This window comes from Natator depressus, chromosome 7, assembly GCF_965152275.1.
Source record: "Natator depressus isolate rNatDep1 chromosome 7, rNatDep2.hap1, whole genome shotgun sequence".
Taxonomy (NCBI): domain Eukaryota; kingdom Metazoa; phylum Chordata; order Testudines; family Cheloniidae; genus Natator; species Natator depressus.
In genome coordinates this window covers 40,448,932-40,475,138 of record NC_134240.1, presented here as the reverse complement: position 1 = coordinate 40,475,138, position 26,207 = coordinate 40,448,932, and the positions used below count along the sequence as shown (strand labels likewise).

General features: G+C 44.2%; 1 protein-coding gene across 3 annotated transcripts in view; it reads left to right on the top strand.

Annotated features, from left to right (window-relative positions):
* Window positions 1-26,207, top strand: part of IARS1 (isoleucyl-tRNA synthetase 1) — a 225,591-nt gene that overhangs the window by 164,570 nt on the left and 34,814 nt on the right. For all 3 annotated transcript variants that reach the window (XM_074958200.1, XM_074958198.1, XM_074958201.1), the window contains exons 24-31: window positions 175-252; window positions 742-863; window positions 4,454-4,556; window positions 4,761-4,844; window positions 21,099-21,273; window positions 22,226-22,338; window positions 22,836-22,931; window positions 24,854-25,030. In XM_074958200.1, coding sequence (XP_074814301.1) covers window positions 175-252; window positions 742-863; window positions 4,454-4,556; window positions 4,761-4,844; window positions 21,099-21,273; window positions 22,226-22,338; window positions 22,836-22,931; window positions 24,854-25,030 — 948 coding nt within the window. The remainder of the gene's footprint in view (window positions 1-174; window positions 253-741; window positions 864-4,453; window positions 4,557-4,760; window positions 4,845-21,098; window positions 21,274-22,225; window positions 22,339-22,835; window positions 22,932-24,853; window positions 25,031-26,207) is intronic.

The following is a 26,207-nucleotide window of genomic DNA, read 5'->3' as shown; positions in this document are numbered from 1 at the left end:
ATAATTTTTGTTTTGTTGGGTAGGATTGAACTGTAATTGTGGATCTTGGAAAGCTAGCATTTATTGGGTGAAGGAGTAAAATCATGTATTACAGTGTGAGAATGTAGTTCATAATTTAAAAAGTGTAGATGGTTTTTCTAATCCTTTTCCTTTCTCCATGGATACTTTGAATAGGGTGAAAATGGGAATGAGGACTGCATTATGGCATTGGAAACCTTGTTCAGTGTTCTCTATGCAATGTGCAGACTCATGGTAAGGTTTTACACTCAACTCTAATTAATTAACATATTCAACTTGATTCCCCAGCAAGCCTGGGTGCATGCTTCTAATTGTTACAGTTGCCCCTAGAAGTAACAGACCAGAAAACCAGTAAGAGACCAGACCTGAAAATGGGGGAAACTGCTACTGCATTTTATCATTGTATTGTATAGTATTGTGTTTTCTCTGGGTTAAACTCAAACGGAAGGTGAACAGCTGGCATCAATTTAATTTGTTCATCATGGCCTATTCCTTGAATTAGTGTTATACTTTGTAGTGTTAAAACGCAAAGTAAATATTCCATTTTTGCAGCGCTGTCTGCTGGACAGTATAATCCTGTAACATAAGGATTCCTGATTAATAGGAAAAAAGGAACACACAAAAAAAGTTGTGTTTTGATGATAAGGTAATTGGTTGAAAATATAGAGGATACAATTCAGTAAGAGAATGCATTCATGAATAATAATATATAAAATATTGCAGGCACCTTATACTCCCTTTATCACTGAAATGATGTACCAGAATCTGAAGACCCTTATTGATCCGGCCTCAGTTCAGGAGAAGAACAGTGATAGCATTCACTATCTCATGCTTCCTCAAGTGAGGTAAGAAACAACCTCTGTTGATGACAGTGGGCAGGGTTCTCTTTCCTGTAGTTACAGAGAGAAGTTATTCATACCTTATTCACATATTTAAACAAAGCAAAAATACCAGTCTTTGGCATTTACAAGCATACAAGGAACACATTTTTTGATACAAAGGATCCCTTTTGCACCCAGAAAATGATCTTGTAGTTGTGCTTATTGTTTTAAACACTTCTGTTGTCCTTAGGCAGGCAAAATATGTAACTGAAGTGTTTATGAAACTATTTTACTCCTGTACACCACTTTTCTTTAGGGAAGTGTTTCCCTTTAGTCTTTAACACACTTGCCATTGCTGATGTGTGTTAACCTGACAGGACTGGCTGGGGCAGTATTGATAAGGTGCTGTGGCAGTATTGGGAGGAAAGGTGCAGAGTTAGCACTCTTTCTAGATCCAATCTCTCTCCTTCAGCAAAAAAGCTGGCTACCGACTTAGATTTCTCTGCATGCTGAGAAGCAGTAGGGGTATACAGCTTGCTGGGGCTAAAGAAGAGTGGTCACAGAGCTATAATGTTCCCCATTTCTCATCAGCATGAAGTATCTTTTTCAAGATGGATGCTTAATTGGAGGCTGCAATGCCTGCCTTCTCCAAAAGATTCCCCAAGGATCGTAAAACTGTGCCAGAGCCTTTTCATGGCTGAATATGTCTGGCCATATTTGACATCAGAGTTTAAAACTTACCTAGGTTTTTCTTTTCATGCATATTGTGCCTTTTGGTGTCTCTGACCAAGCAAGAGAGCTACTAGTTGTGTTCCTTCTGATGGCTATACAGTATACACTAATTGTGGGAAGTAATGTTACAAGAAATCTACTGAGATTCATTTAGTAATGCTGCTGATTTTATGTATTCTAGAAGTGTACTCTTCTATGACACAGAATGTGAAACTGATACGTTGTCATTAGGAATGCCCTTGAATTGGTGGTGTATATGGATTAATAGAAGGAAATTCAGTTATTCATGGCAACTTAATTTGTGTAACGTATTGGGTCGCATGTGCATTCCTGTTCCCGTCTACTAATCAAATCAAAGATAGATATTTTAAAACTAAATTACACTTGAGGTTTTATAGTGGCTAAAAATCTGGCAGTCATTTTTCTTCGTTGGTGCCTTTTTTGTCTTAGTGTTATGTTTAAATTAAGCTTTGATTGTGATAGTTAATCTGTAATGAGCTTGCTTTTCCAAGGACAGTAGCACAGATCGCAACAGAGACATCTTTTTTTTGTAGCAGTTGTAGGCTATGGTGCTGTGTGGCGTGTACTTTCACAGCAGCATGATAGGTTTATACAAAAAAAGCTATATGGCAAACATTATGGTTGTCAGATTAAATTGACTGTGTCATTTTCAGGGTTGGACATAAATTTGTAGCTGGCTTTTAAAACTGCATGTGCGTAAGAGAATGAATTGGTTCTATGACACTTAAGCAATGTATTGATACATACAACTAATGGTAATAGCCCTGAGTTCTTGGGAGTCCACAAAAATGCGATTTCATTTTCCCTTTAAGTGCTATTCAGATTAGTGATTTAGGGAAATTCTGACAACCTTCAAGACAGCCACCAAGATGCAAGAGGTTAATCCAACCCTCTTGACCTGCCTTGACTCCCAGAATTCTCAGCTCCAGCTGTGGCTCTTATTTCCTGTTCTTCGTTTAATTGCACAGTCTCCTGATAGATTGCTTGTTGCAGACTTTTATATACCCTGGAAATCCAATAAGTTAATACTTTTTATAAAAACAGTTGAATATGAGTTGCTGTAATAGATCTGTACTTCAATTACAGTCAAATAAACAATAGATCTGTAAACTTTCACCCTGAAATATTACGATTTTTTTTATCAATGATTTATGTTTCAGGCCCTTTGTTTTCAGTTTTTACTGATTTTTTTTTTTAAACCAAAAAGTTCCTGGGTTTTATGCTATTTGGTTTTTAACTTTTTTTCTACCTGAATTTTGGATCACGCAATAAATGAAAATACTGATGACGAGAAGAAAATCCAGGACATTACTATAAGTAGATACATTTATTTTAATAATAAATTAGTCTAATTGTAAATGTGAGGCTGTTCAAGTAAGGCAGAGTAGTGGAACGAACAAATACACACGCATGTGCACATATGTATGTACTGTTAATGTGCAGTTCATGAAATAAACCACAGCATTAAACTGCTTTTACTACTCTTACTTTTCTCTATTTGTTGCTTTTTTCTGTCCTTCCTTCACCCAATATTTACCCAGAAAACTGCTCAGTTAGTTTTTTTGCACCAATTATCACCTATTTTACGTTGATAAATTCCTGGGAAATTTTCAAACAAAGTAATAACTGAGAATGAAGGACCTTACTTATGCTGTATGCTAACTAGATTCTTCTCTGTCCAAAGTAACAGGTAAAATCAGAAACATTCTTTTTGTGGTACTTCATTTAGTTTTATAATAAACCACAAATCTATGAAAAATATTCTCACAATGCAGTTTCACAATAATGCTTTAAAATCTTAGTGGAAACTAATATTTCTTACTATGAACATTTATGAAAAACAAGAAAACTTTACATTGCAATAATGTACAAATGTTTGGTTTTTTTTTAAGTCCTTCCCTGGGAAATTGACTTGAAGAAGCACAGAAACTTAGAAATGACCAATAACATTAATCCAAATATTCCTGGTACCACAGATTAGGGCATAAGTCTTAAATCTTGCTCCATGGAGTCTTCTCCCTTCTGGTAAACCTTCCGGACCACTCTGTTTTACACCAAGAATGTTTCCAGTTAAAGTGATATAATTAGCAACTTCACATCCACAGTATACTTTTCCTTTGTTCACAGCTATTCTGACACAAATCAATACCAAAATAGTAATGACTCTGTGCTTTGCTTGAAAATGTATGTAGTTTTGAAGGAGCTGCCTGAATTACAGTTACATTCAAACAATCAACAAAGAACAAGAACTGGCATCACTTATAGAACTGGTGATTGCTTTTACATTTGAAACAAGCTTGGACTCTGTGCTTAACCTGAAAAACAAGCTGTCTGGAAACAGAGGTGTGGGGGGGAGCTTGTTATCAAGCCACAGAGAAAAGCAAAAGATTTGAAATACATAAGCTTTCTGGAAAATACAGGTCTGAATTCTGGGAATATGCACATGGCCCATCATTCTTTTATAACCCACACTTTCAAGATAAAAAATTATGGAGATCCCACCAATTCACTGTGTGTGGGTATTTCAATAGCAATGTAACTAATTCATTTGTTATGTATTTTTGGATATTCCATTATATCATAAATATAAATTCTGCTCTGCATTGGATACTTGTAAAATGAATAGTGTACATAATTATTTCATATCAGTCAGTCACGTGAAAGGTATTAATGACAGCTAATAAAAATAATTCTTAAAAAATAAAAGAAACCCACACACAAAATTGCTTCTTAGCATTACCAGTATATGGATATGACCAAATCTGTTGTGGGAAATTTTTGACAGATGTGACGATGGGTTAAAGGCCCACTTAAATAAATCTAAAGAGATGTAAACATTAAATTGTTTCTTCCTAATCTAGGGATGATCTGATTGACAAAAAAATTGAAAATGCCGTTTCCTGGATGCAGTCTGTTATTGAGCTTGGCCGGGTAATCCGAGACAGAAAAACCATTCCAGTAAAGGTTAGAAGCTCTTAATATCTCTTACATCAATATTCCATGAACATATAGCAGCTCTGTAACTTTCGGAGAAGTGGGAAGTGACTAAATCTGTGCTAGCAAACAGGATTAAACAGAAAGGAATTTAGTTTAAAATGACCAAAATAATACTTTCTGTAGCCCTTTATTTCCTCTCTCAGACTGAACCTCTATTGATTTTTGTTTCAGTATCCACTAAAAGAAGTAGTGGTTATCCATCAGGACCAGGAGGCTCTGGAAAACATCAGGTCTCTGGAGAAGTATATACTTGAGGTAAGAACATAATCAACAGAGTAGATTATTGGAGTTTTACTGTGCAAGTCAGTTTCAAAGGAGCACTTCTATATCATTTCTATTGGCTAGGTTAATACCTCATTTAACTGAATTTCAGTAAGTTACATATACTGCTCTTTTGGGCCACATTCCATATTTGGTCAATATGCAAATGTGAGCTATATAAATGGGAGCTGTAGGCAAAGTGTGGATTATGACCCTAAATCTACAGACTACATTTATGAGAAACGCTTCATATCTGGAAGTGTCTGACCACACAGCATTACTTTGGTAATATACAAGTCATTCAGAGAACTTTAGAAATATACTTTTCCATGACCATTGTGGGGCAGAAATGTAGTTTGAATGAAAATGAGGCATGCTAAATCACCCAGAATTGCCAAAGTATATTATAGCGAAATCTTGGAGGTGAAATTGTAGGGGTAATCATTATTAATCAATAAATAATTCAAGGATATTAAAATGCAATGACTAGAGTATATGCTGAAGGGTTAAGGAAGTATGCAGATCCATAGCTTAGTTAGATGGAAAGTTCTGTGAAAAGTAAGAGCAGAAAACAATTGAGTATGTTCCAAAAGTTCTCAAAGCTTAACCTGTTTTTCCAAAGTTTATAGAAAATAAAATGTCAAATAGGTAAGATTTTATGGTCTATATAATTTCTGGCAATTATCTTGAGCATCCCCTGTGATATGCCTTTGTAGTACTCTCTCTTTAATGCGGGTCCATTAGAGAAAATGCACTCTGCCCTACTTTAATACTTTACAAGAATAAAAACCCTGCCATTCAAAATAAATTAACCTTTTTGGTATTTGACATATTTGAGTTGACTGTCAAATTGTCTGGGCATCCTGTTTTCAGGCAATCATCTAAAAATTAGTAGTTTCAAGATGTTCTTGAAGCTTTTAATCTCTGTACCAAATTCAAGAAATTGGGGTGGGGAAACAAACTTATTTCTTTTTATCTTTAAATGCTGGTTGTGGAGCTGTTGTTCATTGTCTCTTGAATTCAATTAAATGCTATTACAAACAGCTCATTTTAAAGTGTGTATTCTTTCACTTCAAAGATGATGACCTGCAGTAGAAAAATCAAGTGTGTGGGTAGAAGGGGAGGAAGGTAACATTTGGTAAGGAAGACTGTTTTTCAGGCGGAGTGGTGTATTTGAGCTGTTTTACAGAGTTTGAGAGAGACACTATTTTTTTTGGAATTGAGGTTTAGGGGTACTTTGAACTCTTACCGAGGTAGATAACATGAGTATAAAGGATGACTTGGAGAGTGCCAGGTGTTTGTCACAGTTCTAAAGTTCCTCCTCTGCCTTGGTGGGTCCTGCGATTATTGGCGGATTTGCTCGCCTCAGAGGTTCACGGCAGCCCTCAGTTTGGCCACTTTCGTGGCACAAATCTGTCGTTCACTCAGTTAGCCTCATCACTGGCCAGTATGGGGAAAAGGAAGAACAACAATCCCTGCAGTCTCGGCTGATCCACCTAGTGGATCGGGGAACAGGCCAGAGACCTTCCCCTCTGGTGGAACCTACAATCTAGGTCAACTCCTCTGGTATCAAGTAGGGAGTTGAGGGGATGGAGGGAACCTGGGCCTGCCCTCTACTCTGGGTTCCAGTCCAGGGCCCTGTGGATTGCAGCTGTCTACAGTGGCTCCTGTAACAGCTGCATGACAGCTACAACTCCTGGGCTACTTCCCCATGGCCTCCTCCCAACACCTTCTTTATTCTCACCACAGGATCTTCCTCCTGATGTCTGATAATGCTTGTACTTCTCAGTCTTCCAATAGTACAGCTTCTTGCGCCTCTTGCTCCCAGCTCCTCGCACCCAGACCACAAACTGAAGTGAGCTCCTTTTTAAAACCCACGTGCCCTGATTAGCCTGCCTTAATTGATTCTAGCAACTTCTTGATTGGCTGCAGGTGTTCTAATCAGCCTGTCTGCCTTAATTGTTTCCAGAAAGTTCCTGATTGTTCTGGAACCTTCCCTGTTAGGAGACGGAATCGTTTCTTCGCTCGCTCCTGAGCTATCTGCTTTCCTTTCCTTCCTGAAGCCCCCTGGCCCAGATTTTTCACACTTTTCCTTTCGCTTAGTTTCCCCCCCCGCGTTTGGGCCGGACGCTTTGTTTTTTTGGTTTCGTTTTCTCCCGCTTTTCTGAGCTGCGTCAGTGTGCTGGCCGGTCGCCAGCACCCCCCCCCCCCAGACGCCTGCTTTTGGACTTTGCTTTTTGCTTAATTGAAACCCCCAGAAGAGGGGGGGAGGACTGCCGACCCGCTGTCCAGAGAGGGGAGTGGACGCCCCCAGACCCAGCCGTTTTGTTTTTTGCCTGGACTTTTTTCTTATCACTACAACATTCCTAGCTGCCGAGAGCCTTGGGACAGAGCCAACAGCTGCAACAGATGCCAGAGGCCGGAGAACTCGCCCGAGCAGCCGTGAATCATCGTGGAGAGAAGCCGTAAGACTGAGGGATTTCCTTTGAATTATACCCTCGGGGGGGGGGAGTTGACTGCGTTCCAGCTGCGTCTGTGGCGGCACAGGGGTGTAGCAGGGAGCTACCCCCAGATCCACCGGTGCCCCCAACCCCCCCACCACTACTACGACTATCACGGCCCCCGCTGCCTCGTCCCTGCTGGCGATCTGCCATCTGCCTTCGGATCCAGCTGTTTGCTTTGGACTTTGCCTTTCGGACCGGACATAACAACCAACCAAACGAGACTCTTTGGACAAGTGTGGTGGGTCGCCCTCCCTCCACCCCCACCCCCCGGATTGTTTATCCCATAGTTTACCCCTACTACCGGACCCCGATTTTTGCCCCCCCCCTTCTTCCGGTGTCTCCCTGTCTCTCCCTGCTTACAATGGCAGAGATGGAGAGACGCAAGGCCCCTCCAATGAAATTGGTTGTCCCTTCCCCATCTACCCCCCTGCCCACCCCTCAAGATCTTCCCACCGCCTCCATTGTTAGAACCCCTGCCCCCGCCCCCGCTGGGGCCTCGGCAGTGGGAGGCACCGGGGCAATTACTACTGCTGCTTTGGTTTTTGCCCCATTAGATTCTAGGAACCCCCCCCAGTTAGACGGAAAGGTCGGGGCGGGCCGAAAGGAAAGGGCCCCGCTAATGCCGCTGGGCCCTCCATGGCAGAGGCTGCCCCCACCACTGTGGCCTCATCATTGATTGTGGCACCCCTCCCAGCTGTTCCCTCCACCAGCTCTGCGACCGTCCCTCCCCCGGCCCCCAGGACGTATGCCCGGGCGGCGGCAGGCTCCCCCTTGCCTGCCGCCTCCTCATCTCGCCCACCCACTACCTCCGCTACCATCACTAGCGCCCGGGGCCCTCTTCCCGCCCTGACCAGGAAACACGGTGTCCGTTGCCTCCTGGTACCCGCCTCGCCCCACGTGGAGGCGTACGTGCAGGCGTTGGCGAAGGTGGTAGGACCCATGGCCATTGTGGCGGCCTCCAAGATGTATGGGAAGGTCGTTTTCTTTCTGGCTTCGGAGACTGCCGCCCAGGAGGCGGTGGAGAAGGGCCTAGTGGTAGGAGGGGTGTTTATCCCCCTAGAACCGCTAGAAGATCTGGGCGTTCGCCTCGTCCTCACCTCCGTTCCTCCCTTTTTACCTAATGTTGCACTGTTACCCGCTCTTTCTGCCCTGGGAAAACTTGTTTCTGCTATCAGCCCTCTCCCGTTAGGCTGCAAGGACCCCGCCCTCCGTCACGTCCTCTCGTTCCGCCGGCAAGTGCAGATTTCACTGCCGGCGGGGGTGCGAGACGGAGAGGCGCTCGAGGGGTCCTTCCTAGTCCCCTACCAGGGAGCCCGCTATAGGGTCTTTTATTCCACCGGAGAGGCCCGGTGCTACCTCTGCTGCTCGGCGGGGCATGTCCGCAGGGACTGCCCTTTGGCCCGGGGGAGAGGGGCACCTGAGACCCCCGAGACCCGGCAGGATATCGGCCCTGTCGTTGCCGACACCCCTGGCCACCCGGCACCTGAAACCACCCCTCCTCCCACCCGATCCAACGCTGCCCCCGTCCGGGCCCAAGAGGTACCTTTCCAACAACGCCCGGGCGACCACGGGAGTCCCGCTCTTGCTGTAACCACCTTGGCAGAGCCTCTGGAGGAGAGTGTGGCACAGCTATTACCAGGTGCAGGAGAGGGCTCGCCCCAAGGAGAACCCCCCGCCCCTCCTGCTGCCTCACCGCTATCCCCCCGAACCCCTGAACCTTTGCCTCCGCGCCCCGCTCCGCCCCCTGCTACTCAACCCCCAGATGACGCTATGGAGGGCTGGACTGTAGTCCAGGGGAAGCGAGGCAAGCGGAGGGCTCGAGCCCCGCTGCATCCATCTGACGCGGAAGCCCCCCGGAAGACCAGGAAGGGAGGTACTGACCTTGAGCCTCCCGCTTCGGCCACGAGTGAGATCCATTCGATGGTGTCGGGAGGTGAAGATAGACTGGCATTGGAGGGAGGAATCCCCCCTCCGCGGGGGACCCTCCCCTCCGAAGCCCCGGAGGAAGCCCCTTCTAACCGGATACCACCTGAACTCCCTACGAACCCCGACGTGACCGTTGAGGCGGGCCCTAGCGGAGAGGCCCCCAGGGTAGTAGGAGACGGCCTCTCCTCTGTGTATGCAGAGATTGAGGCCCTAGATTTGACCCCGGTCACCCAGGGAGGGGATGATTTACTGCCGGCCAGCCTCGATTTAGGCAATCTCACCCCAGGCCCCCTTTCCCCATGTTCTCTCCCCCTGACTGCCTTTCCGGGTGAGCACCCCACAGAAAGTGGTTTACCACCTGATGCCATGGCTGCCACGACCACCCCGGAGCCAGCATCTAGCATTACTCTGAGCCCCCTCCCTTGCCCCTTAACCCCCGACCCTGCTCAGGAGGCACCTTCTTTTTGCTGCTCGCCTCCTGAAGCCCAGGGCCTTACCTCTGCCCCTGCCCCCACCCCTGTCCCGGTTCAATTTCCCTCCTCCTGCAAGGCTACTGCCGCCCCTGGGGTTATTTCTTTTCCGCCTTTTGCAGATTCCCCCCAGGGAGCAGTCTTTACGTTTTCTAGTTGCGACTCATCAGGAGTTGCGCTTTTCCCCCTGCCATCCCCGTCCACCCCAAGGCACGAGATGGATTTAATAACCCCAGCCTGTCAGACGCCCCGTCGGCGGTCCGCACCCTGCCTACCCGCCCTAGCGGACCTCGAGGCTGTATTAAGAACCCCATCGGGGAGTACCCCGGAACCCGTAACCCCATCCCCCCATGAGCTGCGGCATGCACTACGGAAGTTTTTAGAGCACACCCGTGGTGCCCGCAATAGGGCACAGCTGGCTCTCCAGCGATGGGGGGACTTCGATCAACTCGTTCAGGCCGCAAGGGCCCTTATGAAGGAGGGCAGAGGGCAAGGGAGGCGCGGTGCCGCGGCCTACGAGCGGGCCCGCGGCTTCCGGAAAGATCTACTTACTTATGGGATGGGACACGGGTTGCTACGCGACCCGCCGGGGGCCATGAGCACCCCCACCAATGAGAACTCCCCACCCCCCCGGCCCTCCGCATGACACCTCTCATTATTGTAACCCTGAATACCAGGGGCTGTAGGATGGCTCTCCGCAGGTCCCAGGTGCTCTCCTACCTTCGGGAGGGGGGGTACTCTGTGGTTTTCCTGCAGGAGACCCACACGGACCCAACCGCCGAGGATAGGTGGCGGCTGGAGTGGGGGGACGGGGTATACTTCAGCCATTGCACGACCTGGCAAGCTGGAGTGGCGACCCTGTTCTCCCCCGCCCTGCGGCCCGAGGTGCTAGGGGTCACTGAGGTCGTACCGGGCCACTTGTTGCACCTCCGAGTTCGTCTGGAGGGGCTCGTGGTCAATCTTGTTAATATCTATGCCCCGCAAGTGAGTTCACAGCGGCCACAATTCTACCAGCAGGTGTCCGATTTTCTCGGCACCCTAGACTCGCACGAGTGCCTGATCCTGGGAGGGGATTTTAATACTACCCTCGAGGAGCGGGACCGCTCGGGGGCCGAGCCGAGCCCGGCCGCCGCGACCATTCTCCGAGACATAGTTGACTATCACTCCCTAGTGGACGTCTGGCGTGACCATCACCCAGATGACACTTCCACGTTTACCTTTGTCCGGGTGGAGGCCCATCGGTCACACCGCTCTCGGTTAGACCGTATTTACCTATCCCGTTTCCATCTTTCACAGGCCCACTCCTCCACCGTGCGGCCGGCCCCTTTCTCCGACCATCATTTAGTTACCGTTACGGTCTCCCTCCGTGCGGAGGGACCGGGGCCGGCCTACTGGCACTTTAATAACAGCCTGCTGGAGGACGAGAGCTTTGTGATGTCCTTTCCGGGAGTTTTGGCTGGCCTGGCGGGAGCAGTGGCGTGCCTTTCCCTCGGTGCGGCGCTGGTGGGATCTAGGGAAGGTGCGCGCCAAGCTCTTCTGCCGCAACTACACTCGGGGCGCCAGCCGACGGAGAAATGCAGCGATAGAGCAGTTGGAACGGGAGGTCTTAGAGCTGGAGAGGCGCCTGGCCGCCAGCCCCGGGGACCCGTCCCTCTGCGGAGCGTGCCGGGAGAAGCGGGAGGAACTTCGAGCCCTCGAGGACCACCGGGCCCGAGGTGCCTTTGTCCGGTCCCGCATCCGCCTCCTTCGGGAGATGGATCGCGGCTCCCGCTTCTTCTATGCCCTGGAGAAAACGAGGGGGGCCAAAAAACACGTCACCTGCCTTCTAGCGGAAGACGGCACCCCCCTCACGGATCCGGAGGAGATGTGTGGGAGGGCCCGTGACTTCTACGCAAGCCTTTTCTCCCCGGATCCGACCGATCCTGGCGCTCGCGGGGTGCTCTGGGAGGAACTCCCCACGGTCAGCGTGGGCGACCGAGACCGGCTAGAGCTGCCTCTCACCCTGGCCGAGTTCTCGGAAGCCCTCCGCCGCATGCCCACCAATAAATCTCCGGGCATGGACGGGCTGACCGTGGAGTTTTACCGCGCGTTCTGGGACATCCTCGGCCCAGACCTAGTCACTGTCTGGGCTGAGTCTTTGCAGGGCGGGGTCCTCCCTCTGTCGTGCAGGCGAGCGGTGCTTGCCTTGCTGCCGAAGAAGGGGGACCTCCGCGACTTACGAAACTGGCGTCCCCTCTCACTCCTTAGCACGGATTACAAAATCGTAGCGAAAGCACTTTCGCTGCGGCTAGGGTCCGTGATGGCGGACGTGATCCACCCAGACCAGACCTATACTGTCCCGGGTCGCAGCATTTTTGACAACCTCTTTCTAGTCCGAGACCTTTTGGAACTCGGGCGGAGAGACGGTCTGTCGTTCGCCCTCCTGTCTCTCGATCAGGAGAAGGCGTTCGATAGAGTGGATCATGGGTACCTCCTGAGCACCCTGCGGGCGTTTGGATTCGGACCTCAGTTTGTGAGTTTTCTCCGGGTGCTGTACACCTCCGCGGAGTGTTTGGTTAGGCTCAACTGGACCCTGACCGAACCGGTCAGCTTCGGGCGAGGGGTGCGGCAGGGGTGCCCCCTCTCAGGCCAGCTGTACGCTCTGGCGATCGAGCCTTTCCTCTGTCTCCTCCGCAGGAGGTTGACGGGGTTGGTGCTGCGGGAGCCGGAGCTGCGGCTGGTCCTGTCGGCGTACGCCGATGACGTCCTCCTCGTGGTCCAGGACCCGGGCGACTTGGCGCGAGTGGAGGCATGCCAAGCCATCTATTCAGCAGCCTCCTCCGCCCGAGTCAACTGGGTCAAGAGCTCTGGCTTGGCGGTGGGGGGCTGGCGGCAGGTAAGCTCCCTCCCACCCGCGCTTCAGACCATCCGGTGGAGTGCCGGCCCTCTGCTCTATCTCGGCGTTTACCTTTCTGCCACGCACCCTTCTCCGCCGGAGAACTGGCAAAATTTGGAAGGCGGCGTGATTGAGCGGATCAGGAAATGGACGAGGCTACTCCGATGTCTCTCCCTTCGGGGGAGAGCACTGGTGCTTAACCAACTAGTCCTGTCCACGCTCTGGTACCGGCTCAACACCCTAGCCCCGGCCCCGGGTTTCCTGTCCCACCTCCGGAGATTGATTCTGGAGTTCTTTTGGTCAGGATTGCACTGGGCCCCTGTTGGAGTTCTTCATTTGCCCCTGAAGGAAGGAGGGCAGGGCCTGAAGTGTCTGTACACTCAGGTCCGCGTTTTCCGCCTCCAGGCCCTGCAGAGGCTCCTTTATAGTGCAGGTAGTTCGACGTGGAGCATATTGGCGCACGCCTTCCTACGCCGCTTCCATGGGCTCCGATATGACCGGCAGCTCTTTTATCTTTGTCCGAGAGGTTTTCCGCGAGACCTCTCCGGGCTGCCGGATTTCTACCAGGACCTCCTCCGGACCTGGAAACTGTTTTCAACCACCAGGTCCGTGGCGGCCATCGTGGGGGCAGATCTCCTCGCGGAGCCCCTGCTACACAACCCCCAACTTCGTGTGCAGGCGGCGGAGTCCCGCACGGTGCGCCAGAGGTTGGTCCTGGCGGGAGTTACGAGGGTCGGGGACCTCCTGGACTACGACCGGGGGGACTGGCTGGATCCCCTGACGCTCGCTCGACGCATGGGGCTCTCCAGCCTTCGCACCCCCCGGCGCGTGCTTCAGGAGGTGGAGGCCGCTTTGACCCCCGCTGCTCGGGCTTATGTCAGCCGAGCCTTGCGCGAGGGCGCACCCCGCCCATCCTTTACCCCAGGCCCGCCGGACCTTTCCATCGGGCCCCTACCCTGCCGATCCCAACACACCCCTCATCCTTTCACTGCAAGCCGGCTGCATGAATTGCAACCGGTCGGTTTTCAAGTTGCACCACGGCAATATTTATATACACTCACGCTCCATACCCTCCACGCCCGCACCCTGGTGTCCCGCCCCGACACAAAGTGGCGAGATCTCCTACCACCCTTGGAGGGGGAGCAACCTCGGTGGGCCAGCCTGTACTCCACCTTGGTCCTGAGGCCCGTCGGGGACATCAGTTGGCGGCTCCTTCACGGGGCCGTGAGCACGGGCGTGTTTTTGACACGTTTCACCTCCGTTCCGGAGACTTGCCCCTTCTGTAATGTGAGGGAAACCCTGGCGCACGTCTATTTAGAGTGTGCCAGATTGCAGCCTCTTTTTCGGCTCCTCACAAATATTCTTTTGCGCTTTTGGCTTCATTTCTCCCCTCACCTCTTTATCTATACACTCCCCATCCGTGGCCCCACCAAGTCGCGAGATCTCCTGGTTAGCCTCCTCCTAGCCTTGGCTAAGACAGCCATTTATAAGACCAGAGAGCGGAGGTTGGCTCATGAGGCGTCCTGCGATTGTAGGGCCGTTTTCCGATCCTCAGTACATTCACGCATCCGGGCGGAGTTCCTCTGGGCGGCGTCCACCGACTCCCTTGACACCTTCGAGGAACGGTGGGCGCTGTCCGGGGTTCTCTGCTCGGTGACCCCGTCCGGTTCCCTCCGTCTGACCCTCTGATTGAGGGACAGAGCGAGAGACGCCAGCCACAGCCGTTAGCTGCTGTGAATACCATCATTATTGTTATTTAGGAGGGGTCTTATAATACATGGGTGTGCCCCCCTCCCTCCCAACCACCCACCCCGCAGCCGTGCCCATCTTGTCGGGCACTCTCAGGAGAGGGAGGGTCGGTGACCCTGGGCGCGGCACTAGGTAACTCGAGGGGGTGGAAGACCACGAGTGTCGAGGAAGCCCCCCCGCTCTAGGCCACCAGGTAACTCAGGAGGGTGGAAGACCACGAGTGTCGAGGAAGCCCCCCCGCTCTGGGCCTGGGCTAGCCTGAACACCTCTCCCTCCTGAAAGCTGTTGTGTTACACCTTCTGATTGCGTTGTTTTGTTGCTAAGTTTTTCTTTATCTTTTTGTAATCTCTGTAACTGTTACAAATAAACTTCTTTTCTGTTTCCAAAAAAAAAAAAAAAAAAAAAAAAACCTTCCCTGTTACCTTACCCAGGGAAGAGGGACCTACTTAACCTGAGGCTAATATTTTAAGAAGCACATGCACCAATAAATGAGATTAGTGTGTTTTTAAAAAAAAAAATAAAAAAAAAATCAGTCACTCTCCTGTAGCCATCTGGCCTGACCCTGTCACAGAATTAATTAAGCAATATACAGTTGAATTGTTTAGTTTGATGATTTAGGTGGATCGTCACGTGAAGTCCATAGGAAAATACGTGCAATGGTGAAAATCTGCTGATTAGTGTTATAAAATAAATATCCAAATTAAAGCACAAAAATTGCACAGGGTCTTCCCTGAGCATGTAAATCCTCCATAGGGAACTGAAATTGCACATAAACATTGAATGTACTGTAGTAGTTCCTTCATCCAGTCATCCTTTGCATGAACTTGATTGTTTTGTTGTAATATAACTTCATTTTGTGCATCATCTTGGTAATATGCACTAAAGAAACACAGATTTAAAATGTACTTGAAAAAATCTTGTTGTTTTTATCAAATAACAAGAGAGAGAGTTCCAGATGGGAAAAGATTTTAAGAACTAATTTAATTTTTCTTTGCTGTTCAGTACTTGTTTCTTTAGATTAGGCAATATAAATGGACTAATCAGTTTCACTTTCAGGTTCATATCCACTAGCAGAATTCTGCCAAGTTGCTCTACAAGCACTGCTCTCATTAGAATTTTTTTAGTTATAAAATAGAAAATAAAATTATAGAAACACTTCTACCGGTGCTTGGTTTGGTACACTCTAGGCCAATTTTGACCTTTTTAAATATGAAAATATAAATTCTTCCACTTAGCATTGCGCAGTCTGGTTAGGTGTACTGAGAGTGTTTAACTTTTTCTAGCGCCATCAGGCACTGGCTGATACCAAACTGGATGCCAGAGGACTGGTAAAGTATCTTAACTAGGAATCTTCTATTTCCTTCACAGCCGTACAAAGACAGCCTCCCATTCTGGCTCTTGGAGAGGTAGTATATGTTGAATAGCCACCCTATCTTTGATGATATCTTCTCTCCAATACTTGGCAGTTGGAGGTTGTGTGGTCCAGTGGTATGAGCACTGGGCTGGGAACCAGCAACTCCTGACTTCTGATGCTGGTTTTGTTAGCACTGACCCTCTTGTCTTCAGCAAGTCGTTTAGCCTCTCTGCCTCAGTTTCTTCATCTGTAAAACTAGGAGTAATACTCAAGCCACAAGGGAGTTATGAGGGTTGTGGTAAAGCGCTAAAAGTATTGGTTTATTTAAATGTGTATAATGTAGTATTAACTGTCATTGGTTTTCAGGAACACAGACAGATGTGTAAAGGTAAGGCTGGGTTGACCTCTCAAATTAAACATCAGAAAGTTTTGTAATAAATGGTTTTAAGGAGGAATGATTAAAGTTCCGCACCCATGACAAAAATAAGGGACATCTTTTTTTCTCACAAACATCAGGCAACAAACTCAATACAATATTTCTTAGTGTATTAATTTGCCCCTGTGTTAGAGTTGTGCTGTGTAAATCTTAGTCTTTCAGGTTGATACCAAAACCCAATATTGGTTTTGCTACTTATTGAAAGTTTTCAAGTTAGTTACTGGAAAGGAGAGCACAGAGCTAGAGATATCCAGGAACTCAGCCAGTTATGATATGCTCTGTTTTGATTATACTTCTCAGCTTTGTTGTTCATCAAACTTGATTATGTAATCAGAGTATTTATGACTTTTATTTGTTAGCATTAATGCCAGAAGTGATTTTTGGTAATTCTGATAAAGTGGGATTTCTCTTGTGGTTTACCTCTGTGATGTCACTTATAATGTAAGCTTTTAGTATAACTCCTGACAAAAGAAATTGAGAAGTGCAGGAGATGTCAATTTTTGTAAAACCTCATTTACCAGAACAATTTTCTGCAGAGAGCTCTATTTTAAATTGACTTGCTTTGGAAACTGCCATCTTTGATTCTTTATTATGAAAATAAAGCAATTATTTTAAACAAATGAAACTTAAGACTAATGGTAGAGCTGTCTAGGCAATGAAATAGATGCCTTGCCAAAAATGGTTTAAGTGCTAGTGCAGAAAGGACCAAGATCAAGCTCACAAGAGAAACAAGTCTTAAGAAAGCTTTTAGTAACAGTGCCAAAAATAGGTTTGTCTTGTCAGCACTAGCAATTAAGCCATTTCCAGCACTGGTTTGTGGGACCTATTGCAAATCCCTTTCAGTGAAGGATCAGTGTCCTAACAAGGTTTTACACAGTTTTGAAATCCATCAGATAGCCCTACATAGTGTATGAGCAGAGATGTTAAGGTCTATGTATCAAAGTTATTTATAGCTTTATACCCCAAAAAAGAAATGTGCAACTCTTAACCCTACATATTAAAATGGAACATAATCTATTCCATATGGGTCATATCCAGGATCTCCCATGGTTCCATATTAATTGTAATGCCACAGCATAATGCATGATGGAGCATTAGATTGGCAGAGGAGTTGGCTAGCTAAAACTGAGATGGATATTATGGTCTTATTTTTTTTTTCTTCCAATGCAATATGCTGAATACTCATCTTACTTTAGTTATTGGGAGAATTCAGTCCACATTTAATCAGTACGCAACTTACTACAAGTATCGTAGAAGTGTAGGTTTGGAAGGGACTTCAAAGTCCTCAAGTCCAACCTCCTGCCCTGGGGTAGGACCAAGTAAACTTAAATATCCCTGACAGGTGTTTGTCCCACCTGTTCTTAAAAACCTCAATGATGGGGATTCCACAAATTCCCTTGAAAGCCTATTTCAGAACTTAACTACCCTTACAGTTGGAAAGATTTTCCTAATATCTAATCTAAATCTCCCTTCCTAAAGATTAAGCCCATTACTCTTTGTTCTACCTCCAACCGACAACAATGGCTATTAGCCAGGGTGGATGGGGATGGTGTGCCTAGCCTCTGTTTGCCAGAAGCTGGGAATGGACGAAGGGATGGATCACTTGATGATTACCTGTTCTGTTCATTTCCTCTGAAGTACCTGGCATTGGCCACTGTCAGATGACAGGATAGATGGACTTTTGGTCTGACCCAGTATGGCCATTCTTATGTCGTCCTCGAGTTCTCGAATATAATTGCTAACAGTTCTGAGATTGCTTCAGCTAGTTCCTTAAGTACCCTAGGATGAATTTTATCAGGCTTTAGAGTTGTGAGCAAGTTTGTCACAGAGGTAATGTAATTGGTGTTAGATAGGATGTCAGTTGTATTATGTGAGGAAATCCTAGTGGTTAATTCCTGATGCAGAATTTATCAGATTAAATATGCTTAACAAAACATAAATTACATAAATAGTTATCACAATAAAAAAAAACCAAATTCAGTTTCTGTAGGTGCGTTTACAGCTTTTGCCACATGGAGGAAGAAGTAAAGTGCTTTATAAATACTCTAGCAGCAAACATCCACCCTTTGAAAAAAATATGTTCATGTGCTGCTTAGCTCTAGCTATAATTCTGTTATTGTAAGATGTCTGCAGAGCTACCACCTGAAATGGCAGCACATAGTCGCTAATCCATAAATTTAAAGGGCAAGACTGAAAATAAAGTCCATTATGGATGGATACTATCCAATAAAGATTTCATGTCTGCAAAGTCCATAGCCATTTTCTTCTGTGTCAGATCATGCTGCCGAAATCTATTGTTTCAGACAGACTGATGCTTTGCTTCAAGAACCTTCTGATTTCATTTCATGACATTTTTGTGGTGTATGAAAACTGCAGATTCTGCCCAATCCGTGAAAAATAAGGTTTTAACACAGCAACTTCTATTTTTAAAAGTTGGCTTTTCAGGAGATAATTTAACTTTTTAAATGTCACAAAGGATTAAACATTTAGGAGGACAAGAATTATATTACATAACTTACCTTGAGTCAGTTTATGAAACAAATACATTCTTGAAATTATTATTATTATTATTTATTGTTGCATTGATTAAAAACATAAACGAAGGTCATGATTAATCCAGGATGAAAGGACCTATGCCATGCTCACTATTGGATTCTGGAGAGAAATGCTGGGTCTAAGCGTTCAAAACAAAGATAATGTGAACAAAATCACTTAAATACATAGTGATCTCCTAATATCTCAAAGGATGGTGCCAAATTAGAGTGCTGAGAGAATTTTTAATGAAATGCAATGGGAAAGTTTAATTGCATTCATGATGTACTATTTTCCTGGTAAATTAAATATTTTAGTTAATTTAATATTTATTCATTTATTTTGGTGTAAGTGACTTAAATTTACTTTTAACTAATACATTTTTGAAAACTAGAGCTGTTACTTTGTGTACTGTAGATTGTTAAAATATTGATATGCAAGTATTTAAAATACTTGTAGTTCAGATACACATTGTAACATGTAACACAGTGTATAGGTATCTTTTTGTGTAGCTGTACAGATATAAATACAAATTCATGCACACAGTATAATGCCTTAATTTTATATTGAGAAAATTAAGGATGTCCTAGTGGCAAAGTCAAATAATCCAACTGTTTTTTTTTCTCATCAAAACAATATGTTAAGACTAATACACAATTAAACCTCTGCTATCCTGCTACTTGATTGCACAAGTAACTCTGTTTAAATAATTCTACTAGTATTATCACTAACACTATATGCAGAAAACTAGTTTTTATTCTGATTATTCTTGAACATTGTTTGGCAAGTATGTCTAGTTTTCATATTCACCTTGTTAAAACTCAGGCCAGAGATGTTCTGTAAACTTGAGCTGTCTTATTTGTTCTGTCTTTCGTTTGTCACTTTCCATATGGATTTGTGTCTAACAGCACGGAGTTAAAACTTAATTACCTCTGAAACATTTAATTCCAGTTCAGTTTTCTTTCCTAAGCAAGTTTGGGACAGTGTGTTAAGTGAGTGGTGTTCTGAGCTGTTCTCTTCAACAGGACTTTCTTAGAGATGAGTCCGTGGTGATAGAATAGATAGAATATTTAGCCATCATAACCCCAATCTAACTATATCAGCTATTGGTCCTTTCATACTGACATGAGTGGTGTTTTCGTCTAGTTTGCACAACTTGTACAAAATAGATTGCTTATTAAATGCATTAGGTGATTCTATCGCAACTTGCGTGAACTCTGCTAACCTGTCAGGTACTAAAAGCAAAACATGTAGGTTATTCAAAAAGCTCAAATATCGGTGGTCTTGGTAAGTGCATAGAATTTTACAACCAACAATGTCAGTAAAAAAGTTAATGGGCAGAAGTTGCAAAGCATTGTTACAAACAAAAAATGATAGAAGATAGAGCAAGATTCTGCCTTAAGCTCCAATTTTAGGTATGAAATTGTGTGTCTTGAGTGTGACATTCTTCAATTTTACGAAGTACACAGAATAAACACAGGCTTTCTATAAGACTCAGAGCACTTTTAGTGTAGTTTAAATCTAGATACCGTGCTTTCCTCTTTAGAAGGAAATTCCTCAAACCTACAGAAATTACAAGTGGTGCATGTTGTGATCTCTGCTTTTCAATAGAGTTGAATGTAGAGTACAAAAGTCTACAATGGTTCTTGAAAATCTGCATCACTTCAGGCCAATATATGTAACAAGGGTAAAAGTTCTGAGGCAACTTTTAATTTAATTAAATAATGAGGAAAGCATCTGTAGTTCTGCATCATCAGAATTTACTGGCAGCATTCCAGAACCACAGGCCATTAATTTAACTTGTTCAAAATGCATCCACGTACAATGAGAATGTAGGAAAACCAGAAAAGGAAAGAGGCAAAATGAAATACTCATACTTAGGCTGATGTTTGGTCCACTGAAGAATTAAAACTTGTAGTAGTCTGTTGGCTACAAATATACTGAAGCCAACATCTTAACACTATCCTGAATATGTTATGCATCCTTTTGAGCCAATGCCTGGCAATATAACTTATTGGACACACAAAGATCCTTCAGTCACATCTTTTCATGTAGTAGAAAAGCATCAGAGAAGGCGAGTCTGATTTGAGGTTAGAGCTGCACAGAATCTTTAGACTGCAGTGAAATCTTTACCCAATAGGCCAAATGGACTGCAACTGTAATACAGGAGTGGGATCTGCACCTAAAGAATAATCTGCGTGTCATTGTTTTGCTTATACATTGTCACACTGATACAGCAGTTTAATCCTTTTATTTATAAGGACATCTAGATAGAAAACTCTTCACGTGCATGCTATAATCTTCCACCCACCCTTTTTCCCTATTTTTCTAAGTATAGTTTTAATTTTGTCATAATTGTTATTTTGCTAATATGTTTATTTTCTTTTTGCAAATTTATGCAGGAACTTAACGTACGTCAGGTGACATTGTCTACTGATAAAGATAAGTACGGAATCCGTCTAAGAGCAGAACCGGATCATATGGTGCTCGGGAAGCGTCTGAAAGGTGCCTTTAAAGCTGTTATGACTGCCATCAAGGAGCTGAAGAGTGAGCAGCTGGAAGAATTCCAAACGTCAGGTGCATAGTAGGACTCTTTGCATTGATCAGCAGTTGATGGTCATGATGTGGACCTTGGAAAGAAGAGCCAAAGGATTTCAGGCCTCTCAGACTCAAGCCATTGCTTTTAGTTTAAATTTATAATAATCAGTTTAACACATTTTTTGTAAAAAAATAAACACAAATACATTGTTAGATCAAAATGCAAGAGATTTTTAAGGCCCAACCCCCAGCTAACATTCCAGGCAAACTAGGGAACTTTCCAAGTGAATAAAGGGAAGCTGTGAATTGATACCTTGAACCTACTTGTCTAGAGTAGAAACAAATGGCTTTATGTGCTTAATTTACACATTACTTGTATGTACTATGGTGAAAAGTATTATGTAGAACAGAGGAAACTGATAGATTCTTGTATGGAGCACAAGAACTGGATTGTTCCATGACTCTTAAATTCATATATGAAGTAAACATCTAGCTGAAACTTTTTTAAATATTTGTTTAATAGTTTCAGGTGGGTGAGAGTTTTCCAAACATCTTTACTCTGTCTTGTATGTTTAACTTTTATTCAGCTGTAATAATAGACAGCTATTGATTCCCAATGGTCTGCACCAGTGGTGGTGCTTGAGCTTAAATTCTGCTGCTTGTAATGACTTTACTTGGGAAAGTCTAAATTTGGAGTAGTTTTAGTGTTCCTGACAATTGCTTAGCAATGTTGGACAGCAGTGCTTGACTTCAAATAACATAGCTCAGGATTCCTATCAATTTTGTTGCTTATAATCAGAAGTACCTGTTCTGGATACTGTCTTCTTGTTGAAAGCAATGTCACAATTGATGTATTTCTTGTATTTGAAATTAGATATTAATATATACTTAGTTCAAGAGTTAACTGCAGGATGCTCACTGACATGACTAAGAGAGAAAGGCTTTGTTCTGTAATAAGCTAGTGTAAATAATTGTCTTATTAATTATATAGGTACCATTGTTGTGGAAGGGCATGAATTACATGAGGAGGATCTCCGTCTCATGTACACCTTTGACCAGGTCATGGGAGGATCTGCCCAGTATGAGGCACATTCTGATGCTCAGGTATTGTAGTAATTATTTCTCTGCTTTAAGCAAAGTGTTTCCCTAGAAAGTAAGCATTTAAATATTTAAATGAAGTAATTGTCACACAGTGAGTGATTGCACTAGCCTTTCACTTCAGGATACTTAGTTTCAAATCATATTTAGGACACAACTAGAAATGAGCGCTATTGTCTTAACCTAGTTCTTACTGGACATTCATCTATGTCAGTGGAAATGCCAGTACTTAGGATAGTATAATGGGTAGCTCACTCTCCTCCAGCAGTATTAACTGTTCATTTGTAACAGGAGTAACAGCAGTAAAGGCTGATCTTTGTCACTAAAGAAACTGTGACTTTAATCCATATGTGGAGCTGATCTGTTGAATATGAACACACCTTATTAAGTCTGTCTCCTCACCATAACCACCCTTAAGTGAACAGCTTTATAAAAATGTAACAGAGCATGTTAATGCAATAACTGGTGTATTTTATTAATGGTTCTGCTGTACATTCTTTCAGGTTTTAGTTCTCCTAGATGTTACCCCAGATCAGTCAATGGTTGACGAAGGAGTTGCTCGCGAAGTGATTAATCGCATCCAAAAACTTCGCAAGAAGGTTAGTAAGTGATGGAATGGGATATCATTTTGAAAAATCAGTTTTATTTAATATACCAAGGGTGTTAAATTTTCCAAATTGATTTAAAGTGCAGCCCCATGTACTTTAATCTTGCATGGTTAGCTGTAGAAATGTTTGCAGCCTACTGGTCAAGACATAAGTGGAAATAAGCTTTGTTGATCACTCCTTCTTGGTCTCATCGCAGCTAGCAGTCTAACCAGGCCCCATATTGCTTGCATGTCTACATCATTTATAGTGGAGACACATCTTCTAGAAGTGGAGCTTATGCCAGATCTTCTGATTTCCTTCCCCAGCCCACTAGCATCAATTAAGTCTTATCTGGGTTGAGCCTCAGCCAGCTAACCCGCATCCATGCCCCAGTTTCTACCAGACAGTGAGTGTAAGATCTGTGCCCCAGTTTGTGTGAGTTAGACTCCGTCAGCTGGGTCAGTGACAGAGAGATGAGCAGGCTGCAGTCATCATTCTTGAAGACACCACAACTTGTATGTCTTCATTCACACAAGCAAATGTGTATTTTACCAAAATGTGTGAGGGAATGTCTGGCAATATTGTGTTGACAGAAATATTTTGCCTATTTATTTCTCTCTTCCTAGTTGCATGAAACAAGGTTTTTGGCCTAGTTTCCCAAACCACAGCGCTGTCTACGTTAAGGCAATTTGAACCAGTATAACTATGTTAATACAGTTAGCCTGGTGCCATGCCCCTAAGGTATATGCACTGTCTGCGCTCAGTGGAAACTCCACTTTGCACCAGTGTACATTAGGCATATGCATCAGTGTGACTACCCCTGGGTTCAGATTTTCTTAATGTGGATGGTACTGTATAGCCCGTGCAAGAAAATATAATGGCTACAAAATCCACAAGTAAAAACTAATGACTCCACAGCCATTGTGGCCAGATAGTACACATGTCTGCCCTGACTCCCATTTGGAGTCTTGCCGGAGTGAGATTTTGTTGTTCATGGGATAGGTTCTGGGGAATCAATCTGTCTGATATGTTTAGAGTTAATTCTTTAGAGAGCATCTGTGAAAATTGACACACTGATGTCAATGATAGTACGTAATACAAATAGGAAAGAATACAGGCAAGAAAATTACCCTTTAACAGAAGCTATTGCAAAAGTTACGTTTACTATCAGAATGATTTAGGGTCATAAATTCATCCCATCTGGTCACTAAACCCCATATATTTTTTGATCTCTATTCATTAATAACTGTCATGGCTAAAAAACATCCTACAACTTGCATTGCTTCATTCCTGTTCCTTTTGTTAAAGTCTGATTGTTTTTCCTAATGAATTATTTAGAAACATCCTAAGCTTTCAAAATACATATTGCAGTACAATGTAGCAAGAGCGGTACTGTTTAGAGGCTTGGGGAGTTTGAGTCCCTACCCCAATAAATTGTAACTCATAATTCATATGAGGTCCTGGTCTGAAACACTGATGTGCATCTAACACTATGTGTGCAGGTTAATGCCATATGTTTTCAGATATCTGTATGTAAATTTCAGTGCTTGATTGTAACAGCTGCAGAACCACTCAGAGAGTTTAACTTGTTAAAAGCTTTGGTCTGAGACCAACATGTTGTTTTAATTCTATCTGAATTATTTAGCATCATGAAGAAATGAATATTTATAAACTAGTTAGTTTGATTCAGAAACATACAGTGTTTATTTGTATTCATTCAGTTGACTGGAAGAATACTTTCTGCTTCTGTCAAAAGTATAGCCTTGTTTTCAGTTTTCAGGAAAAATTTTTAATTCCATATTAACAGAAATATGACTGATATTTTTCTAAAATACTTTTTTAAAAAAGTTTTAACTTACATGTTTCTTACAGAATTTTGTATATGTACAGATAAACTTGCTGTCATTGAACTATAATTCTGGATTTTCTTTCAGCGCAATCTAGTTCCTACAGATGAGATTACTGTATATTACAGATCACATCCTGAAGGTGACTACCTGGATTCTGTTATTAAGGAGCATACAGATTTCATTTTTGCAACAATAAAGGCTGCCCTGAAGCCATACCCTGTGCCTACTTCAAGGGAAGTGCTTATTCAAGAGAAAACCCAAGTAAGAATGCTACATTGAACTACATGCTTGAAAGGATTTTTCGTTGAGATTAAACTGAATGATACATTGGACTACAGATGATGGCCTAAATGTTGACATTACATGTTCGTTTTATCAGATGGCTGTAACCTTTTCAGACCTGCAGATTGCCATAGCTAGCATTTTAAGTACAAAATGTCAAGGGGCTCTGCTTGGGTGTTCGGTATCTTAGAAAACCAGGCCACTTAGGGTATGTCTACACTGCAGTAAAACATCTGTGGGCTGGCTATGTTAGCTGACTTGGGCTGTGGGGCTATAAAATTGCAGTGCAGATGTTCGGGCTCGGGCTCCAGAGCTATGAATAAAAACTGGGTAGTAATGATTTCTTCAGGCCTTATAGAGGATCTTATGCAACAGTATTCTACTTTAACTGAAGTTACCCAAACAGTTCAGTTCAAACAAAACACTGGATTAGTTTTGATTTAAAAAAAAAAAAAAGTTTATTCAACTAGAGAGAGAGAGTTTAAAGGAGTACAAGTATAAGACATTCAAGCCAGAAATGATTGCAAGAGAAATAAAAGAAAAAACGCTTTCTGGAAGTTTAAAATGTAACAAGCTAGACTTTATTCAAGGAAAAATCCTTATGACAGGTTCCCAGCAGCACTGTGTGACCAAAATCTCAGACAGGAACTCCCCCAAAGTTAAAGGGTTGGTTCCTTTGTCTTCTTAAATGAGAGAGCGAGAGCAAGCTTGGGGTGTTTTTACCCCTTGCTTTTATAGTCCAGTCACCCTTTGAAATGCATTTTCCTGAGATTTACCTATGAAGTTCCTTCCTGCTGTGAGGACAGAGATATGGAGTCTCATGAAAGAGGTTCCATGTTGTTGCTTACTAAAATGCAGATCAATCTGTTCCTGGCTCCCTTTGTTGCCAAAGAATGGCCACTTGACAAGTGATTGCTAATCAACTTTGACACCTGGTAGAGGCATCAGCTTGTCCTTTGTCTTTGAGAAACCAGTTACCCCTTCTCCAGACTTGTCTGGTAAACACATTATGGTCATAATTTCAGCGTATGCTCATAACTCTTAATGCTCATTTTGTACATACATTACACAAAAATATTGATGAGCTATGTGTTAGTTTTTAAATGATACCTCACAAAGTGTATTTTGGACAAAAAATATTATAATAGAGTGTGAA